This window comes from Lepidochelys kempii, chromosome 14, assembly GCF_965140285.1.
Source record: "Lepidochelys kempii isolate rLepKem1 chromosome 14, rLepKem1.hap1, whole genome shotgun sequence".
Lineage (NCBI taxonomy): Eukaryota > Metazoa > Chordata > Testudines > Cheloniidae > Lepidochelys > Lepidochelys kempii.
In genome coordinates, this window is record NC_136393.1 from 39,038,735 (window position 1) to 39,056,181 (window position 17,447).

Below are 17,447 nucleotides of genomic sequence, written 5' to 3' on the forward strand. Positions count from 1 at the left end.
GCTCCGAGTACCACAGCTAGATCGACCTAACCCCTGATGCAGACAATGGAATTCCGCTGCTGACCTGGCTGCAGCCTCGCAGAAAGTGGGATTAACTAGAGCGATGGAAAAACCACTTCTGTCAATGTAGGATGCATCTACACTAGGGCACTTCAGGCACACAGCTGTAGCGTTGTAGCTGTGCCACTCTAGCCACTGTAGTGTAGACACACCATAATTCATCCGGAGGCCTAGTCCATACCCAAACCTTAGGTCAGTCTAGCTACATTGCCCAGAGCTGTGAAAAATGTGATGTAGTTAGGTCTATCTAACCCCAATATAGACGCAGATAAGTCAAGGGAAGAATTCTTTGTGGCCCTAACTACTGCCTCTCTATCAGTGTAGGATGTGTCTATGCTAGCCATTCATTTCTGCTGGATATTGGGATGAATGCACACTCCTCAGTCCCTGGCTCTCCCTCTGCTAGTATCCCTGCTGGTGCGGAGTCTCCAGCTTCTCCCCAAACACCAATTAATTCTGTGTCCCTGCCACCCCCACATCTGCCTGTCCCCAGCCCAGCTGTCAATTCTACCCCCAACCCCACATCACTTCTGCCCCCAGCCCCTCCCTCAGTTCTGCCCCTGCAGCCCCCACATCTGCCCCTCAGGGCGCCTCTGCTCCTCCTGCAGCTCCAGGGTACTTCCCCCTCCCCGTCTCATCCCTGATTCTGCACAGAGGGACGGGGGAAGAGCTTCCAGGGGTCATAGAGCTAAGAGGCCAGATGGCTGGGAAGACGGGAGTCCTCCAGGCCACAGGGGCTAGGGTGACTGTGGCTAGAAAAGCCCATTGTTTCATTCCCAGTGGCCTGTTCACCCCTCTTTCCCCCTCAGTGGCACTGTCTGACCCAGAGTCCTCCTAGATCATAGAGGACAGTGACAAACAGGCTGCACAGTCCCTGGGGCCGTGATAAGTTTGGCTTCTCTACCCCGCTCACTCTGTGCTCTCTATGGTTTGACAGTCCAGAGGCTGCACAGAGTTGAGACCAGAAGCAACCTCCAGGGTCATAGAGACTAGGGTGTGTGAGGCTAGAGAGGCTGATCTCAGGGTCCCCAGTGGAATATTCCCCCTGCCCCCGGGTGTCTCAGGGACACAGTCTAAGCCTGGATCTCCACACCCGGAGGCAGGGGCGGATTCTCTCCCCAGGGACGGAGCCCGGCGGGAAAGTGAAGATCGGGGCCTCGTCACCAGCATCGATAAATGTCACCTGCCCCCGGTCACAGTCCAGACAAACCCGGATCCTGCTGGGGGCCCGGCTCAGGGGCAGGGGGGTCACAGGGGAGCTAAGAACCCGGAACTGACACAGCCACTGCTCCACAGCCCAGATCCCCCCCTCATGGCCCTGGTTGATCCGTCCCTTCTTCCCCACAGTCTCTCTGGCCACCCCCACAGCCCAGTATCGCCCACCCTCCACCTCCACCTCCCAGCAATGTCTCCCCGAGGTGAATCCCTCACAGCCCAGCACCCAGGGCTCAGTGTCAAATCTCTCAGGGTTGTCGGGCAGATCCTGCCGCGTGTCTCCCCATCTCACACTTTTCCGATCCTCAGACAGGACGAGTTGGGGATGAGCCGTGTCTGGATCCAGAGTCACATTCGCTGGAGAGAGAGAGAGAGAATCAGAGCATTAGGGGCAGAGCTCAGCCCTGGGGGAGGCTGGGACCATTTCTCACACTCCCCAGCAGCACCGTTCTGGCTGGGTCAGTCCTGGATCCCAGGGAGCTGCCTCTGTCCTGGGCACCTGAGACTGAGCAGAGATGTCACTGCAGTTCCCCTGTCTCTGTAATAAGAACAGGAGTACTTGTGGCACCTTAGAGACTAACAAATTTATTAGAGCATAAGCTTTCATGGGCTACAGCCCACTTCATCGGATGCATAGAATGGAACTTCTATGGATCCGATGAAGTGGGCTGTAGCCCATGAAAGCTTATGCTCTAATAAATTTGTTAGTCTCTAAGGTGCCACAAGTACTCCTGTTCTTTTTGCGGATACAGACTAACACGGCCACTACTCTGAAACCCGTCTTTGTAATGGGACCTACTTCACTAGTTTCTCATTTATTGCAGAGGCTTCAGCTCCCAGCTTCCCATTCTGGGGCTGCTCCATTCCTAGCGGCACAGATATAGACAGGAAGATGTCAGAAGCTTTGATTGAGAAGGGAGCAGAAGAGGCAGGTACCAGCTTTAAACCTGAGAGGGAAGCTCCCTCTCCTAACGCAGCCTCCACTCCCACGCAGGGAACCAGAGAGGATGATGCAGCATTGGGGAAGAGCTGCTTAACACCAGTGAGTAGGAGGTGGCATTAGGTGGGGTAGCCCCATCCCCAGCCCAGAGAGAAGGGAGGAGCTGGCAGCGTCAGAGAGAGAGCACCTCCCCAATCCAGGAAGCAGTGAGTAGCTCTAATGGGAGAGCCCAGTCCTGCCCAGAGGAAAGGCAAGATGTTGGAGAAGAGCGATAGGGAGACCCCCTGCACTGGAGTAAAGCAGAGGGAGGTGTCAGCCTCAGGGCAGAGAGTTCTGTCCGGGTGCTGCTCAGTGAGAGTGTTTCTGTTCATCAGCGTGGACATGAACTTGATGTCAGGATTTTTTGTGTGATGTCAGCTTGGGATCTCCCCAGGAGTTCCTGAACCTTGGTAGAATTGGGGGTGGGGGGGTAACAGGTCCTGCAGCCTGTGGCCCCACCCCCTCCTTGGCCCCGCCCCACCGACATCCCGCCCCAGGCCAGGTTGGGAGCCGAGGTCCTTGGGGGCCTGAGAGCCGAGGTCCTTGGGGGCCTGAGAGCAGTCCCTGGCCTATGTCCCCGCTCCCTGGAGTGCGCCACCCAGGGCGGGTGGACGGCCCAAGGCCCCCCCGCCAAGGAGCCGCTGCCAGAGGGGTGTGCCAGTCGCTTTTGGAGCCGTGCCGCCTGAGATAAGCAAAGCCTCCCTGCCCCCCTCCCGCACCCCAACCCCCTGCCCCAGCCCAGAGCTCGCACCCAAACTTCCTCCCAGAGCCTGCACCCCTCACCCCCTCCCACACCCCAATTCCCTGCCCCAACCCAGAGCTCACACCCAGCCCTCAAACTCCCTCCCAGAGCCTGACCTCCGCACCCCCTCCTGCACCCCAACCGTTGCCCCAATCAAGGTACCTCACTTTATTTTCCTTTACTTCCTATTACTTATAATATAGGAGGAGGAGGAAGAAAAAAAGAATGAAAAACAGGGGGGAGATAAGAGAGAATGATCTTTTTCTTGGCTGGGTCCCGAGGCGGGGAGGGGGGGCAAAAATAAAGCTGCACACAGGGACCCACTAACTCTAAATCCGCCACTGCCTGCTCCCAAACTATGCCCATGTTAAAAAGTAGGGGGGCCTGACCATCCCACTTCTAAAAGTGGTATGGCCTGGCCCCTGGATCGCCTCACTGTTTAGTGTGTTATTTTTAGGGCTGTAAGAAGAAAAGGAGTACTTGCGGCACGGCTGTTACTCTGAAACCTTTTAGGGCTGTGTGTGTCATGGTTGCTGTTGGTTTGGTTGATGACTTTAGCTACCATCTCATGAAGATGCTTTCACTGGAATTTTCTCTTAAGTTAAAGACAATCTCCACCTGCTAACTCACCCTGTCTGTGTGCTTGTAGGTATTTTCCTCTTTTTGTCTCCAGTGCAGACAGCAGAGTGTCTGGAGGGGAAAGGATAAGAGAGGTGAGATTTCAGGCTTTCATATTATAACAGCATCCCCACTCTCAACTCGTAGACCTGTGTTTTCATCATGACAGGGAAACACTCAGGTAATTAATATAAAAAGGTCAGAAACCTTCTATTTCCTCTCTCTTCAGGCATCTCCCAGCAATGGAGCCAACATCCATGAAGCCTCACAACCATCCCAGGATACAAAATATGTAAATGTGATTTACTTTTCCCTCCTCATCACCCCCCCCTCCCCCCGTTCAGACTCCAGTTGCTTTCTCTCATTCACTTGCTGCCTTTTGTTGTAACCTAGACCCAGATCATACAAAGACTTTGACATAAAAGTAACTTTGCCCACTTTGGTCCCTTTGACACTAATGGGATGTTCAGAGTTTGTGAAATCCTGGCTCTATTTGTGAGCTGTTGGGTCTGTTTATTCAGCATCTCTACAAAGAGCAGCACCATGGGGCCCTTGTCCTCCATAGGCAGAAATATGCATCATAATAAAATCATTTTATCCATGTGAACATTGAGGCAGGGAGAAGGTTGACTCCATGAGCCAGATTCACCCCTGTACCGGCAAAAGGAGAGAGGGGAGAGGCCATTTGTGACTCCGCTATTCAGTGGCTGCAGGGGCCGGTGCAGACCTTGGTGCAGGCTGAGGAAGTTCTGAAGCCAGCCAGAGCTACCTCCCTCTGACAATGGGCCCTGTGTATCTTGCCCAGCGTGCAGAGTGCCAGAGGCCCAGCTTTACATGGCCCATGTCCCTCTGTCCCTGGTCCACCCCATCCCTCTTCCACCCGCCCGCACCACCCCACCCCATTCCCAGCCCTCTCAGGAACCCGCCTTCTGCCTGCAGCTGCTGGGGAGGAGGCACCAGAGGCTGCTGTGCTGGAGGGATCCCTCACCGTGGGGGAGGGGCTTTCTCCTTCCCTGCAGCCCATGTACCCAGACTAGCTGCCATATGAGACCAGAGCCCAGTGATGGGCTGGTTCCAGATTTAACAAGTAGCCTTTTATTTAGGTTCTAGATTTTGGGTGCCGACCTTTAGGGGCCTGGTTCTCAGAGGGGTTGGGCACCTGCAGCTCCCACTGACTCCCCCTGCAGCTGTGGATGCTACACAGCTCTGGAGCACCTGCCCTGCAGCTCTCTAGTTGGGAGAGGGTCACTCAGGTGCCCCAAATTCGGCCATTTTGTGATTGTGAGCTTTAATGCTGTGACCTTTGGTAAGTCATGAAATTATTGTGAGACATCCTGATGCCTGGGGCTCTGCTACATCTGCTCAAAGTATCTGCTTTCCACTAGTTATTAGCTTAAGTATTGAGAATTGGTATCAAGGGCTATTTCTTATGCATAAGTTTGGACAGACGGAGATTGTGCATTTATACTGACTGACTTAGCTTTGGCCTGGTCTGTCGTTTGCTTGACATAAGGGAAATGTTGCCTTAAGTGACCTTGTTATTAAGTGATCTGTTCATAAGTTACTTAGTGGGACAAAGAGATGTTTTGACCGCACAAGGTGCTTAAAGACAACAGGCACCAAAACATACTGCCAAGGAGCAGCTAGCAAAGTCCAAAAACCCCCATGTGGAGAAAAGGGTCAAAGTGACCTGTGCAGATCACTGTGTACTGAGTGATCATGAATGAATCAGAAAAGAGAATAACTTGAATAACTTGGACAGCAAAAGCCCTGCCAATTAGAAAGTTCATGCATGTTTAGTGTATGAGTTATACAAGATACTATTAATAACATACAAAGGTGATTGGAAAAGAACTAATAAATATACAATTTGGATGCGTGTAACACGTAAGACATTGTAAAGGGCAGACGGAGCATCATAGGAGAAATGTATCATGACCTGCCTATGCCCCTGAAGAAGGTAACTGGGCAGTATTTCTTTCAGTAAGTCTGTCATTTCTTACTTGAATAGTAATTGTGATGGCAAGACATGCTTTTGGAACAAATAAGGGGTTGAATTAATCAACCTGAGTGACTTGCACCCCAAGTGTGTGGCATTCTCACCCAACAATTAAATAGATGCATAATCTAATTATGAACCAATAGACCAGTGCCATTCGCCTCCAACAGTCTCAGACACTGATCCCAGTTTCCCATCCTAGATTCCTTCTAAGTACCTTTGAACTTTCTTAGAGCCTCCGATAGCGCAATAGTTTTCTGGGAGAAACCACTGACTCGCTCTTCCAGGTCAGGAGAAATCTCCTCCGGCTGCTGGAACTTCCCCTTCTCACACCTGGAGAGAAAATTTCACATGATTATATTTCATTTCGTGACTTATTATAAATTCTTGCTGGTGAGTCGCCACTCTAATGGGCCTGGAGTTAGAATTCCTCTACTTCTCCCAGCCTCAGAACAGGTGCAACATTCCCCTCCAAGGACCCATTAATCTTCTTCAACTCTGGCCTGGAGAGACCTGCTCTGAGGATAAAAGGGGAATTGAGTCTCTATGGCCAATTCACTCCATGGCCTCCATGCTCTGAGGGACAGCAGGTTCCCAGGTAAAGTGCTGTAGAAATCTGCCCACTAGGAACTAGACTGAGACATCAACTCCCCACTCCCCAGTTCATTCCACACAGGTCTCCAAACAGTTCTCAGGTGGGGAAGACTCTTGAGCACTGCTGCCCTGGGCTGAATGGTGACCAGGGCCCCAGCAGTGACAGGTCCATATTCCATCCCCACAATCCTGAGGCAGCCTCTAGGAAATACTTGAGGTCAGTCTTCCCCACTGAATGGATAATTCCAGAGTTTTCTTTACAAAGGTGAGAACCTCAGGATGAAGCTGATCAGAGAGGTTTGTATCCAACATGTGACCTTCACCACACATTCTGTTGTAGAGCCCTGGGGAGATGTGGTACTAACTGTGATGGGATCCCCAGGGTACAGCCTGGGACTGTGAGACTGCTGCACCCCCTTAATTCTCTCCAGCCTGGGCTGTCTCTCACAGTGCCTTGCTCGTGACAAGCAGCAAGCCCCTCCAGGCGTTGTTATCACTCAGCACAGCAGCATGCGGAGCTCCACACCCAGCTAGATTGCCTGAATGCTCCCAGAGCCACTCACAAATCACACAGAGAAAAGCACCAGCCAAATTCCCTCACCCCACATCCCAGATTCCAGCACCCAGCACTGTACCTCAGGACTATACCGTCTATTTTATTATTTGGTTCACCACTTCATCAAGGGAAAGCGGATATACACCAGCCTTTGCAAAACCTGAGCAGATTTCCCACACACTTCATATAAACTCGCTGGTAAAGATAACCAGTAAAAGAAGTTTATTGACTACAAAAGATAGATTTTAAGTGACTATAAGTGATAGACAAAAAAAGTGAGAGTTAGTTACCAAAATACAATAAAATATAAGCACGCAGTCTAAACTCTCAACACTATTAGACTGGGCAACATCTAGATTAAGCATTTTTTCTCACCCCACTGGATATTGGAATTCATAGTGCACAGATTTCACCCTTAAAATCTGGGCCAGCCTGCTCTGTTGGAGTCTTAAGCCTTCTCAATGTCTTGGTTGCCTGCAGCATAGGTGGAGGCAGGAGAAAGGCCAAGCATGGGCTCCCTGTGTTCTGTTTTACACCCTTAGCCCATGTGCTTGGAGAACACAAGTCCAGGCATGTCTCTGGTGGGCATTGCTGAGTCCACAGGCAAGGCTGAGCAATTGCCCTGGTGTGGCCTTATGCAAGTGAGTCATCGCATTGTAGCTCCCTTGCTGGATAATATCTGGTGGTGTCTGTTCAGTACATACCCAGGTGTTGGTTACCTCCCTTGTCATTTTCTCTGGATAGCTAGTATCTGGGTGCCTCCCGAACCCACAGCATATTTTAGTGACAAGCATACAACACATTCTCATAACTTCATATGTATTGATGATATACACATTTAGATGGCACAATGGGTTTCAGCAGATCATAACCTTTCCCGTGATACCTCACGTGGCATGCTTTATGTGCAATATCACAATTATATGTAAATGAGGACTCTGGGGTTACAGAGTGCTCCCCCGAGGTATAGAAAGTCACACTAACATCACCACCAAGCTCTTTCCCAGTGTTGTGAAATGTGAGGGGGAGGGAGAGAGAGCCACGTACCTGCTCAAGATGCTTCTGACATCCTATAGGAGAGAGAGAGAGAGAGAGGGAATTTCAGTCCCATGTGACACGCACACACAGGGGATCCCAGGGAAAGGATTCTTCAAATATGGGGAAGAGAGGCCCTGCCCTGACCCCAGGCCATGGATTGGAAGGGACCTCAGGAGGTCATCTAGTCCAACCCCCAGCTCAAAGCAGGACCAATCCCCAATTTTTGCCCCAGATCCCTAAATGGCCCCCTCAAGGATTGAACTCACAGCCCTGGGTTTAGCAGGCCAATGCTCAAACCACTGAGCTATCCCCCCGATCAATGTGTCTGTAATGCTCCAAAGAACAGGAAAGCACACGCCAAGTTACACTGAGGATTCCAACTGCTGGACTCTAGTTCTTACGATTCAGAAGCCCACCCTTCCCCGTGTGGGGTTCTGGGATGTTTCTAACCAGAGGCGTCGGCTTCCAATTGTCCCTGGGGGTGCTCAACCCCAGACCCTGCCCCCACTCCACCCCTTCCCCCAATGCCACACCCCTGCCCCTCCTCTTCCTGCTCCCACTCTGCCCCCACCCTGCCTCTTCCCCGCCTCTTTCTGCGCCCTCCCCCAAGCACACCCTATTCCCGATCCTCCTCCTCCCTCCCAGCACCTCCTGCACACTGCGGAACAGCTGATTGTGGCAGACAGGAGGCACTGGGAGGGAGGGGAGCTGGCTGCCGGTGGGTGCTAAGCACCTGCTAATTTTTTTACATGGGTGCTTCAGCCATGGAGCCACAGAGTCGGCATCTCTGTTTCTCACTCAGTCTCACAGGCAGGAATTCACTCGCTGGCTTCTGACACTTCCCCTCCATCTCACTGATCAGCTCACTGAGGCGGGAAATCTCTTCTGAGCATTTACTGAAGTTTTCATTTTGTATCCTCACAATCTCCTTGTCCAACTTCTCCAGCTGGGACAACAGGAGTCGCTCTTGTTCCTCCAGGAACCACCGCAGTTGCTGAAATTCAGACACAATCTTCTGCCTCTCGGTTTGTGTTTGTTTCTGTATAAAAATAGGGAAAGGGCTAGTCAGGGACATGGATGGAGCCTGGGGCCCTTTCATGGAGAGCTGCGTGTGCGGGAGGGAGAACTTTGTTGAAAATCCTAAGATTTCTGACATTTGACTCTACCCTATGGGTACTAGGCAGAGGATTCTCTCACACCTTCCCCTTTGGCCCCGTACCTCTGAAAGGGATGTTTCCATGTCTGTCACGTTAGCATATTCTGTTATTCACCGTCTCTGAGAACTCCGACCCACAGCAGCAGGTGGCAGGACTCAGCACTACACTGACAGACATGCCAGGGGAGTTAAACAAACATTTTAACAATGCCAAGCAATCACCAGACACAGTGGACAGCACTTCATATGTGACATTCAGTTCACTTGTGGGGATTTCTATGAAAGCCACAAGGGCTAGACATTCACTCATTAACTGAAATGGAAGCTTAGGGCTTGTCTACACGTGAATCTAACCCAGGAATCCACGATCATAGGGAAGCACACACACGTCAATGTTCATCAGGGCCAAAGAGGAATCTGCCTCCAAACAGACCTCCCACTGCCAGTCCTGCTGGTTAATAACAGGCACCTACCAGATACTCCTGGCTTTTCCCCTTTCCAGTCACTTTCAATGCCAGCAGCTTTTCTCGCTGTTCCCTCAGAGCCTTCAATTGGGCCTGGATTTTTTCCTGAAGAAACAGAAATGATTTGGGAGGTTTTATTTGGAGGGTTGAGAAGGGTGTGGAGCTGGGTGTTTTTCAATCCAAACCCTCAGATTGGTTGGTACTAATCACTTTGTGACATCAGGACCACCAAGGAGATGAAACCTTCTCAGTGGAGACTGGGAGTGTGTTGTATTCAGACTCGTTAGCAATTCAGGTTCAATTTTTTTTTAATTAGAGAGAGATCTCATTTGTAACCAAGCTTTTTTGGTATTTATGAATAGATTAGTAGCGTAGCGCATAACAGGACTCTGGAGTCACTTGGGGATGGATCAATAAACCTGTGTTCGAGAAGGCTTAATGAACAAAGTGATACAAATCCCAGAAGCCACCAGGGTTTAAATATGGGCTGGGATTTCAGCCCTGAAGACCTGGGGATTGCACTGGTTGGGCAGAGCTGGTCTAAACCCCAGGGCAAACCCTATGAGACATCGGGAGGCCATTCATCTGGTTTGAAGCTGTGCAGTCCCAGTTTGGTGGAGCACTATCCCTGTCCATAGGGACTTAGCACTGGACGTGGCTTTGTCCGGTGAAAATGAGAGAGAGGAGGAAACAGAGCTGGATTTACAGCTTGCGTGCTCCTGGCAGGGTCCCCACACTGCCCCCAGTAGCTGGGCAGTTGTGGGGCCTTGTGTCCGAGCTCCCTTCCACTGCCTGCGGGGACTCGGAGCTCCAGGGTCCCCTGCTGCCTGTGGCATCTGGAAGCTGCAGAGTACCCCACTGCCTGCAGCGGCTCGGAGCTCCTGACCCCCGTGGGAAGTAGGGGTACCACCACTTTTAATGTTTAGGCACCCCAGTGCCCCCTGCACAGCCCCTCTACGACTTCCCAGTGCCTCCCCACAGACGCCCCCACTGCCACCTCCCTGCCTAGCCCTCCCCACCCCCTCACTGCACAGAGCCACTCCACAAACCCTCCCAGACACCCAACTCTCCTGTGCCCTGCCCCCACTCACCAGCCCTAATGGGAGGTGTCTGCAGGGCTAAGCGAGGAGCCCTCCAGCAGGGTTGCGTGGGACCGTCTCCCCCTCAGCTGGCCCCACCCCCTTCTGGGACCCGGAAGCAGCAACATTTGAAATTTTAGGTGCCCCTAGAATGCTCGTGCCCCTAGGCATGCCTACTGTGCTAATGGGAAATCCGGCCCCGGGGAGGAAACTGAGGACGCATGAAGGACACCAGCGGGGGGCACCTCCATGCAGAATGACAAAGGCAGGATGGGCCCATGCAGGCAGGCGTGGGGATGTCCCGTATTCTGGGGGTGTATCTCTGGCCACCCTAATGAGAAATGCTGATTTGTATGAAGAACCGCTGGGGATTGCCCGAGTGCTGTCCTAAACCTTTTCAGAGGCCATGTCTTCTGGGTAGGTACCTCCCTATCCCATTCCCTGGTAAAGGTCCCAGAAGCAGTGGATTCTGGGAGATTTCCAAAGGCTGCAGGTGGGGTAATGGAACCCCTTTGGCTGGTCCTTGCCCACGTACACACTAGTACAGTTCAGATGGACACAGGTCAGCACCGCCAAGGAGTTATTTGCTACAATCCAGTCTAATCCCCGTGGTATTTGGCACAGCCCTGCGCTGACTGGAGCCCTTTTGTGGGTGGACTCAAGGTGTTTGGGGTCCAGCCAGTGTTTAGCCCAGTGATCTCCTCTAGTACAGACTGGCATTGGAGTTTAACCCCTGATGGAGCAACACAGGAGTTCAGAATCCCAGTGAGAAACCCCATCTCCCTGCTGGGCCTGGGACCTTTATCGAGGAATCTTTCCCTTCTGATGGACAAATTTCTTCACAGGGGGCTGATGCTGAGGTGGCAGCATGGCCTACTGGTTCGGGCCAGGGACTGAGACAGGGGAGAGCTGGGTTCTATGCCGAGCTTGGCCACTGACATGCTGGGTGACCCTGAGCAACTCACTGCCTCTCTTTGTGCCTCAGTTTCCCTTAACACCCTTTGTTTGTCTTACTTACTTAGACTGTAAACTGCTCAGGACAGGGACTGTCCCTCACTGTGTTTTGTGCAGGGCCCAGATCTCATTTGTGGTCTATTAGCGCTACTGTGATGCAAATAAAGATAATAATAATAAATTCTATTAAACAAATCTGTAACAACGGCTTGTAACTTCCCTTTTCCAGGCTGAAGATAACACTCACATAGACTGGCCTGCAGCTCTTGTGATTTAAACCTCACTGATCAATTAACAGCTTCAATTAACAGTGGAAGGTAGTTTTGAAAAGAATTGAAAATCTTAGAGAAAAGTTTCCCAAATCAGATATCTTTAAAGACTTCATTTTTTGCCTTTCTTCCCATGCTAGCTGGTCATTTATTTTGTTTCAGCATCTCCCGTACAATGACGGCTTTACAGAGTTGAATGATGCGCCACACCTGTGCCAGGTAACTTCCAGTGAAATCAGCCTGTAATTAAAATCCAAAGTTATTACCCATTAAACTGGACAGCAATTCCCTACCTTGTACTCCTGGGCAGCCTCCTCTATGGGAACCACCCTGTGAGCTCTGTGAGCCCGGGACTCTCTGCAGATCACACAGATGGGGGTTTGATCCTCTTCGCAGAACAGTTTCAGAGCCTCCTGGTGTCTCTCACACACCCTGTCCCCTCCTGCTCCTTTTGCTGCCTGTAAACTCAGCCGTTTGGCAATTTCTAGGACATTTGCCAGCTGCCTGTTGGGCCTGAGGTTTCTCTGTTGCACAGTTTCTCTGCACTGAGGGCAGGAGGCGGCTGTGTCGGATCCCACCCAGCACTGGCTGATGCAGGCTCGGCAGAAATTGTGTCCACACTCCAGAGTGACAGGGTGTGTGAAATACTCCAGACAGATGGGACATGTCGCTTCCTCCTGGAGACTTTCCATGGGGTTCTCTGCAGCCATGGCTCCCTCTGGGCAGAGTACGGGGGTAAGTTTCAATTTCCTGAGTTCACACAATGCCCCGCCTGCAGCAGCAAGGAGGTGTTTCCTTTCCTGGAACTGATTCACTCTATTTGCTGAATTGGAAAGAGCCAACTCCCAACTGGTTTCAGAGTAACAGCCGTGTTAGTCTGTATTCGCAAAAAGAAAAGGAGTACTTGTGGCACCTTAGAGACTAACCAATTTATTTGAGCATGAGCTTTCGTGAGCTACAGCTCACTTCATCGGATGCATACCGTGGAAACTGCAGCAGACTTTATATATACACAGAGAATATGAAACAATACCTCCTCCCACCCCACTGTCCTGCTGGTAATAGCTTATCTAAAGTGATCATCAGGTTGGTAACACTACGGCCCTGGAGGCTTTCATGAAAAATGTACCCCCCTAGGGCTCTGGTCCTGCAATCAGCCCCTTGTGCTGGTGTGGAGGGTCACTGGGGCTTCACATGGACATTAGAATCCATCCACCTGTCCTGACGAGCTTGCAGAACTAAGGAGTGATATTTAGGCTTGGGCAGAATTCATTTGATTTAATATATCATTTTGACAGATACAATTTATTTTTAAGTATTTTTTATATTTATTTATTTCAACTTTCACAGTTGCACAGTTTTTATCAATTTAAATGTTCAGATTTGTGGGAATTTATGGGGGGGGGTCAGACAATATTTTGGTCACGCAATAATTATTTAATGACAGTAGATACTGAGATTCAACAAGTGAAAACTTTGTAACCATTAAAACACAAATTGTCAGCATCACATGTCAAAATATACTAAGTAAACATCCTTAAATCAAACTCTAATAAGTTCTCATGCAGCATTTTTCTTACTGTCTCTATTTGTAAATTTAAATGATCATCAATGGAAATTTTTTTCATCAGTTTGTGTGTGCAAAGTGAAATCAATGATTACAGACATCTGCTGCTATAATCTAATCCTTCCAAGTCTAGTCATATTAAATCCACTGGCCAAAAACTTGGTTTAGCTGGAATCAATGTTTCAAAGGCCTGATTCTCATTTACACTAACGCTGCTCTGGCTCAGGGTAAAGGGGCCACAGTGTCACCAACACTCATGATTTTATAATAAGTCTTATGATATTTGGTGTGTTTGTTAAAGCCCCAAGCTCCTGGAAGTATGTGATGAGGTGAGACTCTTGGCTTTCATTTCCTAAACAAAGGAAGTTTCTAGCTCTCTTGGTTGCAGAGAAAAACTTAAAAATGTGATTCGAGTGAAGCCTAAAGGTCTGAGAAACCAGAATGCAAATAGAAAGAACTCAACATTTATTATTATTTTTATGTCTCATAAAAGGCAATCACGTAATTCTGGGGGTCCTGACTCATGATTTTTAAAGGTTTGGGAATGGCGGGACTGTGCCACTGAGAATTCAGACCTTAAATCTCTATCCACTACCCATGGAAAGCCCCCTAATTTAGCACAGTTAACAGAAAAGGAAATAGACAAAGACGGCAAGGTGTGGGAATGCACATGGGGACAGGCTGTGGGCCCAAGCAGCAAATGAGCACAGCCCCCACCCCCGGAGTCAGGGATGAACTAAAGAGACAAATTAGAATGTTCATTTTTATGTTTAGGTCCTTCGAGCCTTTGCTGGAGAAGCCAGGCCTGAAAACAGGAACTGATCACTGCCAAGGCAGTAGGGCTGGCAGCATGTAATCAAAAATCTTGAGGTTGGGGGTTGGGGCACGAGAGCTAGAAGAGCAAGAAACTGACCTTTGTTGAAGTGAGCACTGAGGCTCTGTCTACAGTGGCAAGTTTCTGCACAGTAAAACAGCTTTCTGCGGTGAAACTCTGGAGGTGCACACACGGCCAAGCCGCTTTGTGTGCAGAAACTGCGCAGTTGTACCGCTGGGTGAAAACCAGCCCCGATGAGGGGCGTACAGCTTTCTGCTCCAGGGCTACAGTGCCGCAGTGCCAGTGTAGACACCCTGGTCGATTACAGCACTGCGATTGGCCTCTGGGAGGTGTCCCACAACGCCTGTTCTTGCCTCTCTGGTCATCAGTTTGAACTCTACTGTCCTGCCCTCAGGTGACCAACCGTCAGCCCCAACCTCTAAATTCCTTGGGAATTTTGAAAGTCTCCTTCCTGTTTGCTCAGTGATGCAAAGAGGTCTCAGCACCTCTTTGCAAGTGACCAGGCCTACTCCACGCACCAGTCCAGTCTCTGCTCCGCTCCAGCTGTAGGAATTATGATACCTTCGGACGGATATCACGCTTCATGATGGAAAGGGGCCATGACCGGGACACACTGGAATGCAGGGTCAAAGTGAAGGAGCTGTGGAACGCCTACCTCAAGGTGCGGGAGGCAAACTGCTGCTCCGTTGCTGTGCCCACGAGCTGCCGGTACTACACAGATCTGGATATGATACTCGGCGGTGACCTCACCTCCACCGCAGAAACCACCATGGATACTTCGGTGGCTCAGGGGACAATTGAGAGTGGACTGAACCCAGAAGGAGGAAATCGTGGATGGGGATATGGAGGGGAAGGGGGACCCAGAGACAGAGGATGACTTTGTGTTCACAGATGCATGCAGCCAGGAGCTCATCTCTACCCAGGAGGAGGCTAGCCAGTCACAGCAGTCGGAGTTTGGCAAAGCGGAAACAGGACAGGAGGCCCCTGGTAAGTGGCTTTGATTTTGGGAATCGCTGAAGTGAGTTGTTGGAGGGGAGGAGGGCTGGAGAAGGCCAGCTTGTGTCTGTGCGCTGAGCTTGCGGGAGGGATATGCAGAAGGCTGCCTTGCGTCTGTGCGATGCGCTTACCACCACATGCCTAGGAAAAGCGGCAGAACGGTGTTGATGGACTCCCACACTTCATGGGAATCTGCCTCAGAGATCTCCATGAAACTCTCATGGAGTAATACTGGGCAATCCACTGCCACAGATTCTTTGGCAGAGCTGCTTTGTTTCTTGCCCCATTAAGGGTAATGTTCCCGCACCACTCAGCCATCGCTGGGCGGGGAGGGGACTGTTGCTGCACATAGGCGAGCCGCATAAGGGCCAGGGCAGAAGCCACAGGGTTGGAGAAGACCCTCCCTTGATTCCCTGCTCACCCTCAGCAGCGAGATATCTTTCATAATGAACACAGGCTGTGGAAAATGTGAGGACAGTAATGATTGTAATGCTGCCCGCCCTACAGTGCTGGCTCTCCCCAAGAGCCACGTGTCCAGTGCACATTAGTGTCCTGGAACATTGAATTCCCCTGTGGTTACTCACCATTTTAGGGGTCTTGTGGCTCATGTGTACTTGCCTGGGATCAGCCAGTTAGGGATAGGTATTTGAATAGAAGTTGTGTTTTAAAACACTGATTCAGTGCTCTGTGTGTTGCAAACAATAGTGCATCTGTACAATGTTGCATTTTGGCTTCACAGATCTGACCTTGAGAGCCCAGCCTCCCTCTTTGTTATCACCAGCTCAATGGCTGCACAGGGTTAGAAAGTGGCCACGAAAAACTAGAGAGGACTTTCCCCATGAAGTTATGCAGCACTCCGCGGTCAAAAAACAAGAATTGAAGGAGTGGCGGGACAGCAAGTGCCCCCCTCTCCCAACACTGCCAATGCACTCTTATCAACATCCTGGCTCCAGTCCTACCCACTGCATTCCGTACCTGCCCCCTCACAGTCCACCCTGAGGACACCCAGTACCCACTGCACTTAACACCCATTACTCTGCAGTTTAGCTCTGCTGAAGTACAGTACCTGCTGCACTCTACTCCAGTGGACAAGGCTGCATATGATTCCTGGACATACACAAATCTTTAACTGACCCGGGACCCCACCTCCTCCTGGGACCTTCACTTCCCCCATCCCCTACAGTGCTGATAAGGCTTTTGGTTGTCTCTCTCCTCTGATTGCTATTGTTTAATAAAAGAATAGTTTTGGTTTGAAAACAATCTTTATTCTACTAACTGAAAGCAAACATAGCCCTGCAAAGCAACAGGCAATTTTATTAAACCATCACAGTGCATCGTCCACACCAATCCAAATTACCTACTAGCATTACAAGCATTGAACTCTTGAGCATAGCAACAGACATTATTAGCTTTCAGCTTAAAATTGCTATCTCGAGTCATCCCTGATCCTTATGGCTCCATGCTGTGCCCCTCTAATAGCCCTGGTGTCTGGATGTTCAAATTCAGCTGCCAGGCACTGAGCCTCAGTGGTCCAGCCCTAAGTGCAGCTTTCACCCTTCCCTTCACAAATATTATGAAGCATACAGCACACGGCTATAAGCGTAGGAATATTGTCATTGGCTAGGTCCAGTCTCCCATATAGGCAGCGCCAGCGGCCTTTAAATGGCCAAAAGCACTCTCAACAGTCATTCTGCACTTGCTCAGTCTGTTGTTGTACCACTCCTTGCTGCTGTCAAGATTCCCTGTGTATGGCTTCACAAGCCACGGCATAAAGGGGTAGGCAGGCTCTCTCAGGATCACAATGGAGATTTCGACTTCCCCATGGTGATCTTCTGGTCTAGGAAGAAAGTCCCTACTTGCAGCTTCCGGAACAAGCCAGTGTGCTTTTCAGTCTAACCAGGAGAAATGTGAGGATGTCTGGGAATGAGACAATCTCACTCCAAAGGGGAAGCTCAGGGTCAATCTAGACTAGAAAAAGAGATGGAGACACAAAGGAGACACACTAGCTAATCCCAACCACTTTTTCTGCCCTAGATAGACACTCGGAGATTGATATTATCCCTCCCCATTTATTCCCTCTCTGGAAGACACAGTTTTGTCTCAGGTCACCCCGCAAGCTGCTGGCAGAGTTGGGAACAGAGTTTAGATCTCCGGAGTCCCAGGCCAGTGCTCTATCCACTAGGCAACACTGCTTCCCTCTCAGAGGCTGATGCTGCAGTAGCAGAGGTGGGAAATCCAGACTTCCAATGAAAGGCCCTGTGGGAATCAGTCTCTGCTAATGGTGCTGTTTGAATGCAGAGGGGGCAGGGAGAAGGAGCAGAGCGGG

At 50.5% G+C, this 17,447-nt stretch overlaps 1 protein-coding gene across 2 annotated transcripts; it reads right to left on the bottom strand.

Moving 5' to 3' along the window:
- Window positions 1-622: 622 nt before the first annotated feature.
- Window positions 623-12,465, bottom strand: LOC140898407 (zinc finger protein RFP). 2 transcript variants are annotated; one of them, XM_073312212.2, is made up of 7 exons: window positions 12,017-12,465; window positions 9,431-9,526; window positions 8,610-8,840; window positions 7,811-7,833; window positions 5,831-5,946; window positions 3,627-3,686; window positions 623-1,632 (listed from the first exon to the last, which is right to left on the bottom strand). In XM_073312212.2, the coding sequence occupies exons 1-7, from the start codon at window positions 12,431-12,433 to the stop codon at window positions 1,121-1,123; spliced, it is 1,455 nt and encodes a 484-aa protein (XP_073168313.1). In that variant the 5' UTR covers window positions 12,434-12,465; the 3' UTR covers window positions 623-1,120. The 2 variants fall into 2 exon arrangements, with proteins under 2 accessions (XP_073168313.1, XP_073168312.1); XM_073312211.1 differs by having other exon boundaries at window positions 8,724-8,840; window positions 12,017-12,451.
- Between the last annotated feature and the right edge of the window lie 4,982 nt (window positions 12,466-17,447).

Bases quoted from the DNA above. Each gene is read 5' to 3' on its own strand.
- LOC140898407 (XM_073312212.2), bottom strand. From the start codon at position 12,433: ATGGCTGCAGAGAACCCCATGGAAAGTCTCCAGGAGGAAGCGACATGT. The intron at 8,841-9,430 runs GTAGGTGCCTGT...ATTTTTATACAG, and splicing joins GGAAAAGCCAGGAGTATCTG to AAACAAACACAAACCGAGAG. The intron at 3,687-5,830 runs GTACTTAGAAGG...TTTCCCCTCCAG, and splicing joins GGCTCTAAGAAAGTTCAAAG to ACACTCTGCTGTCTGCACTG.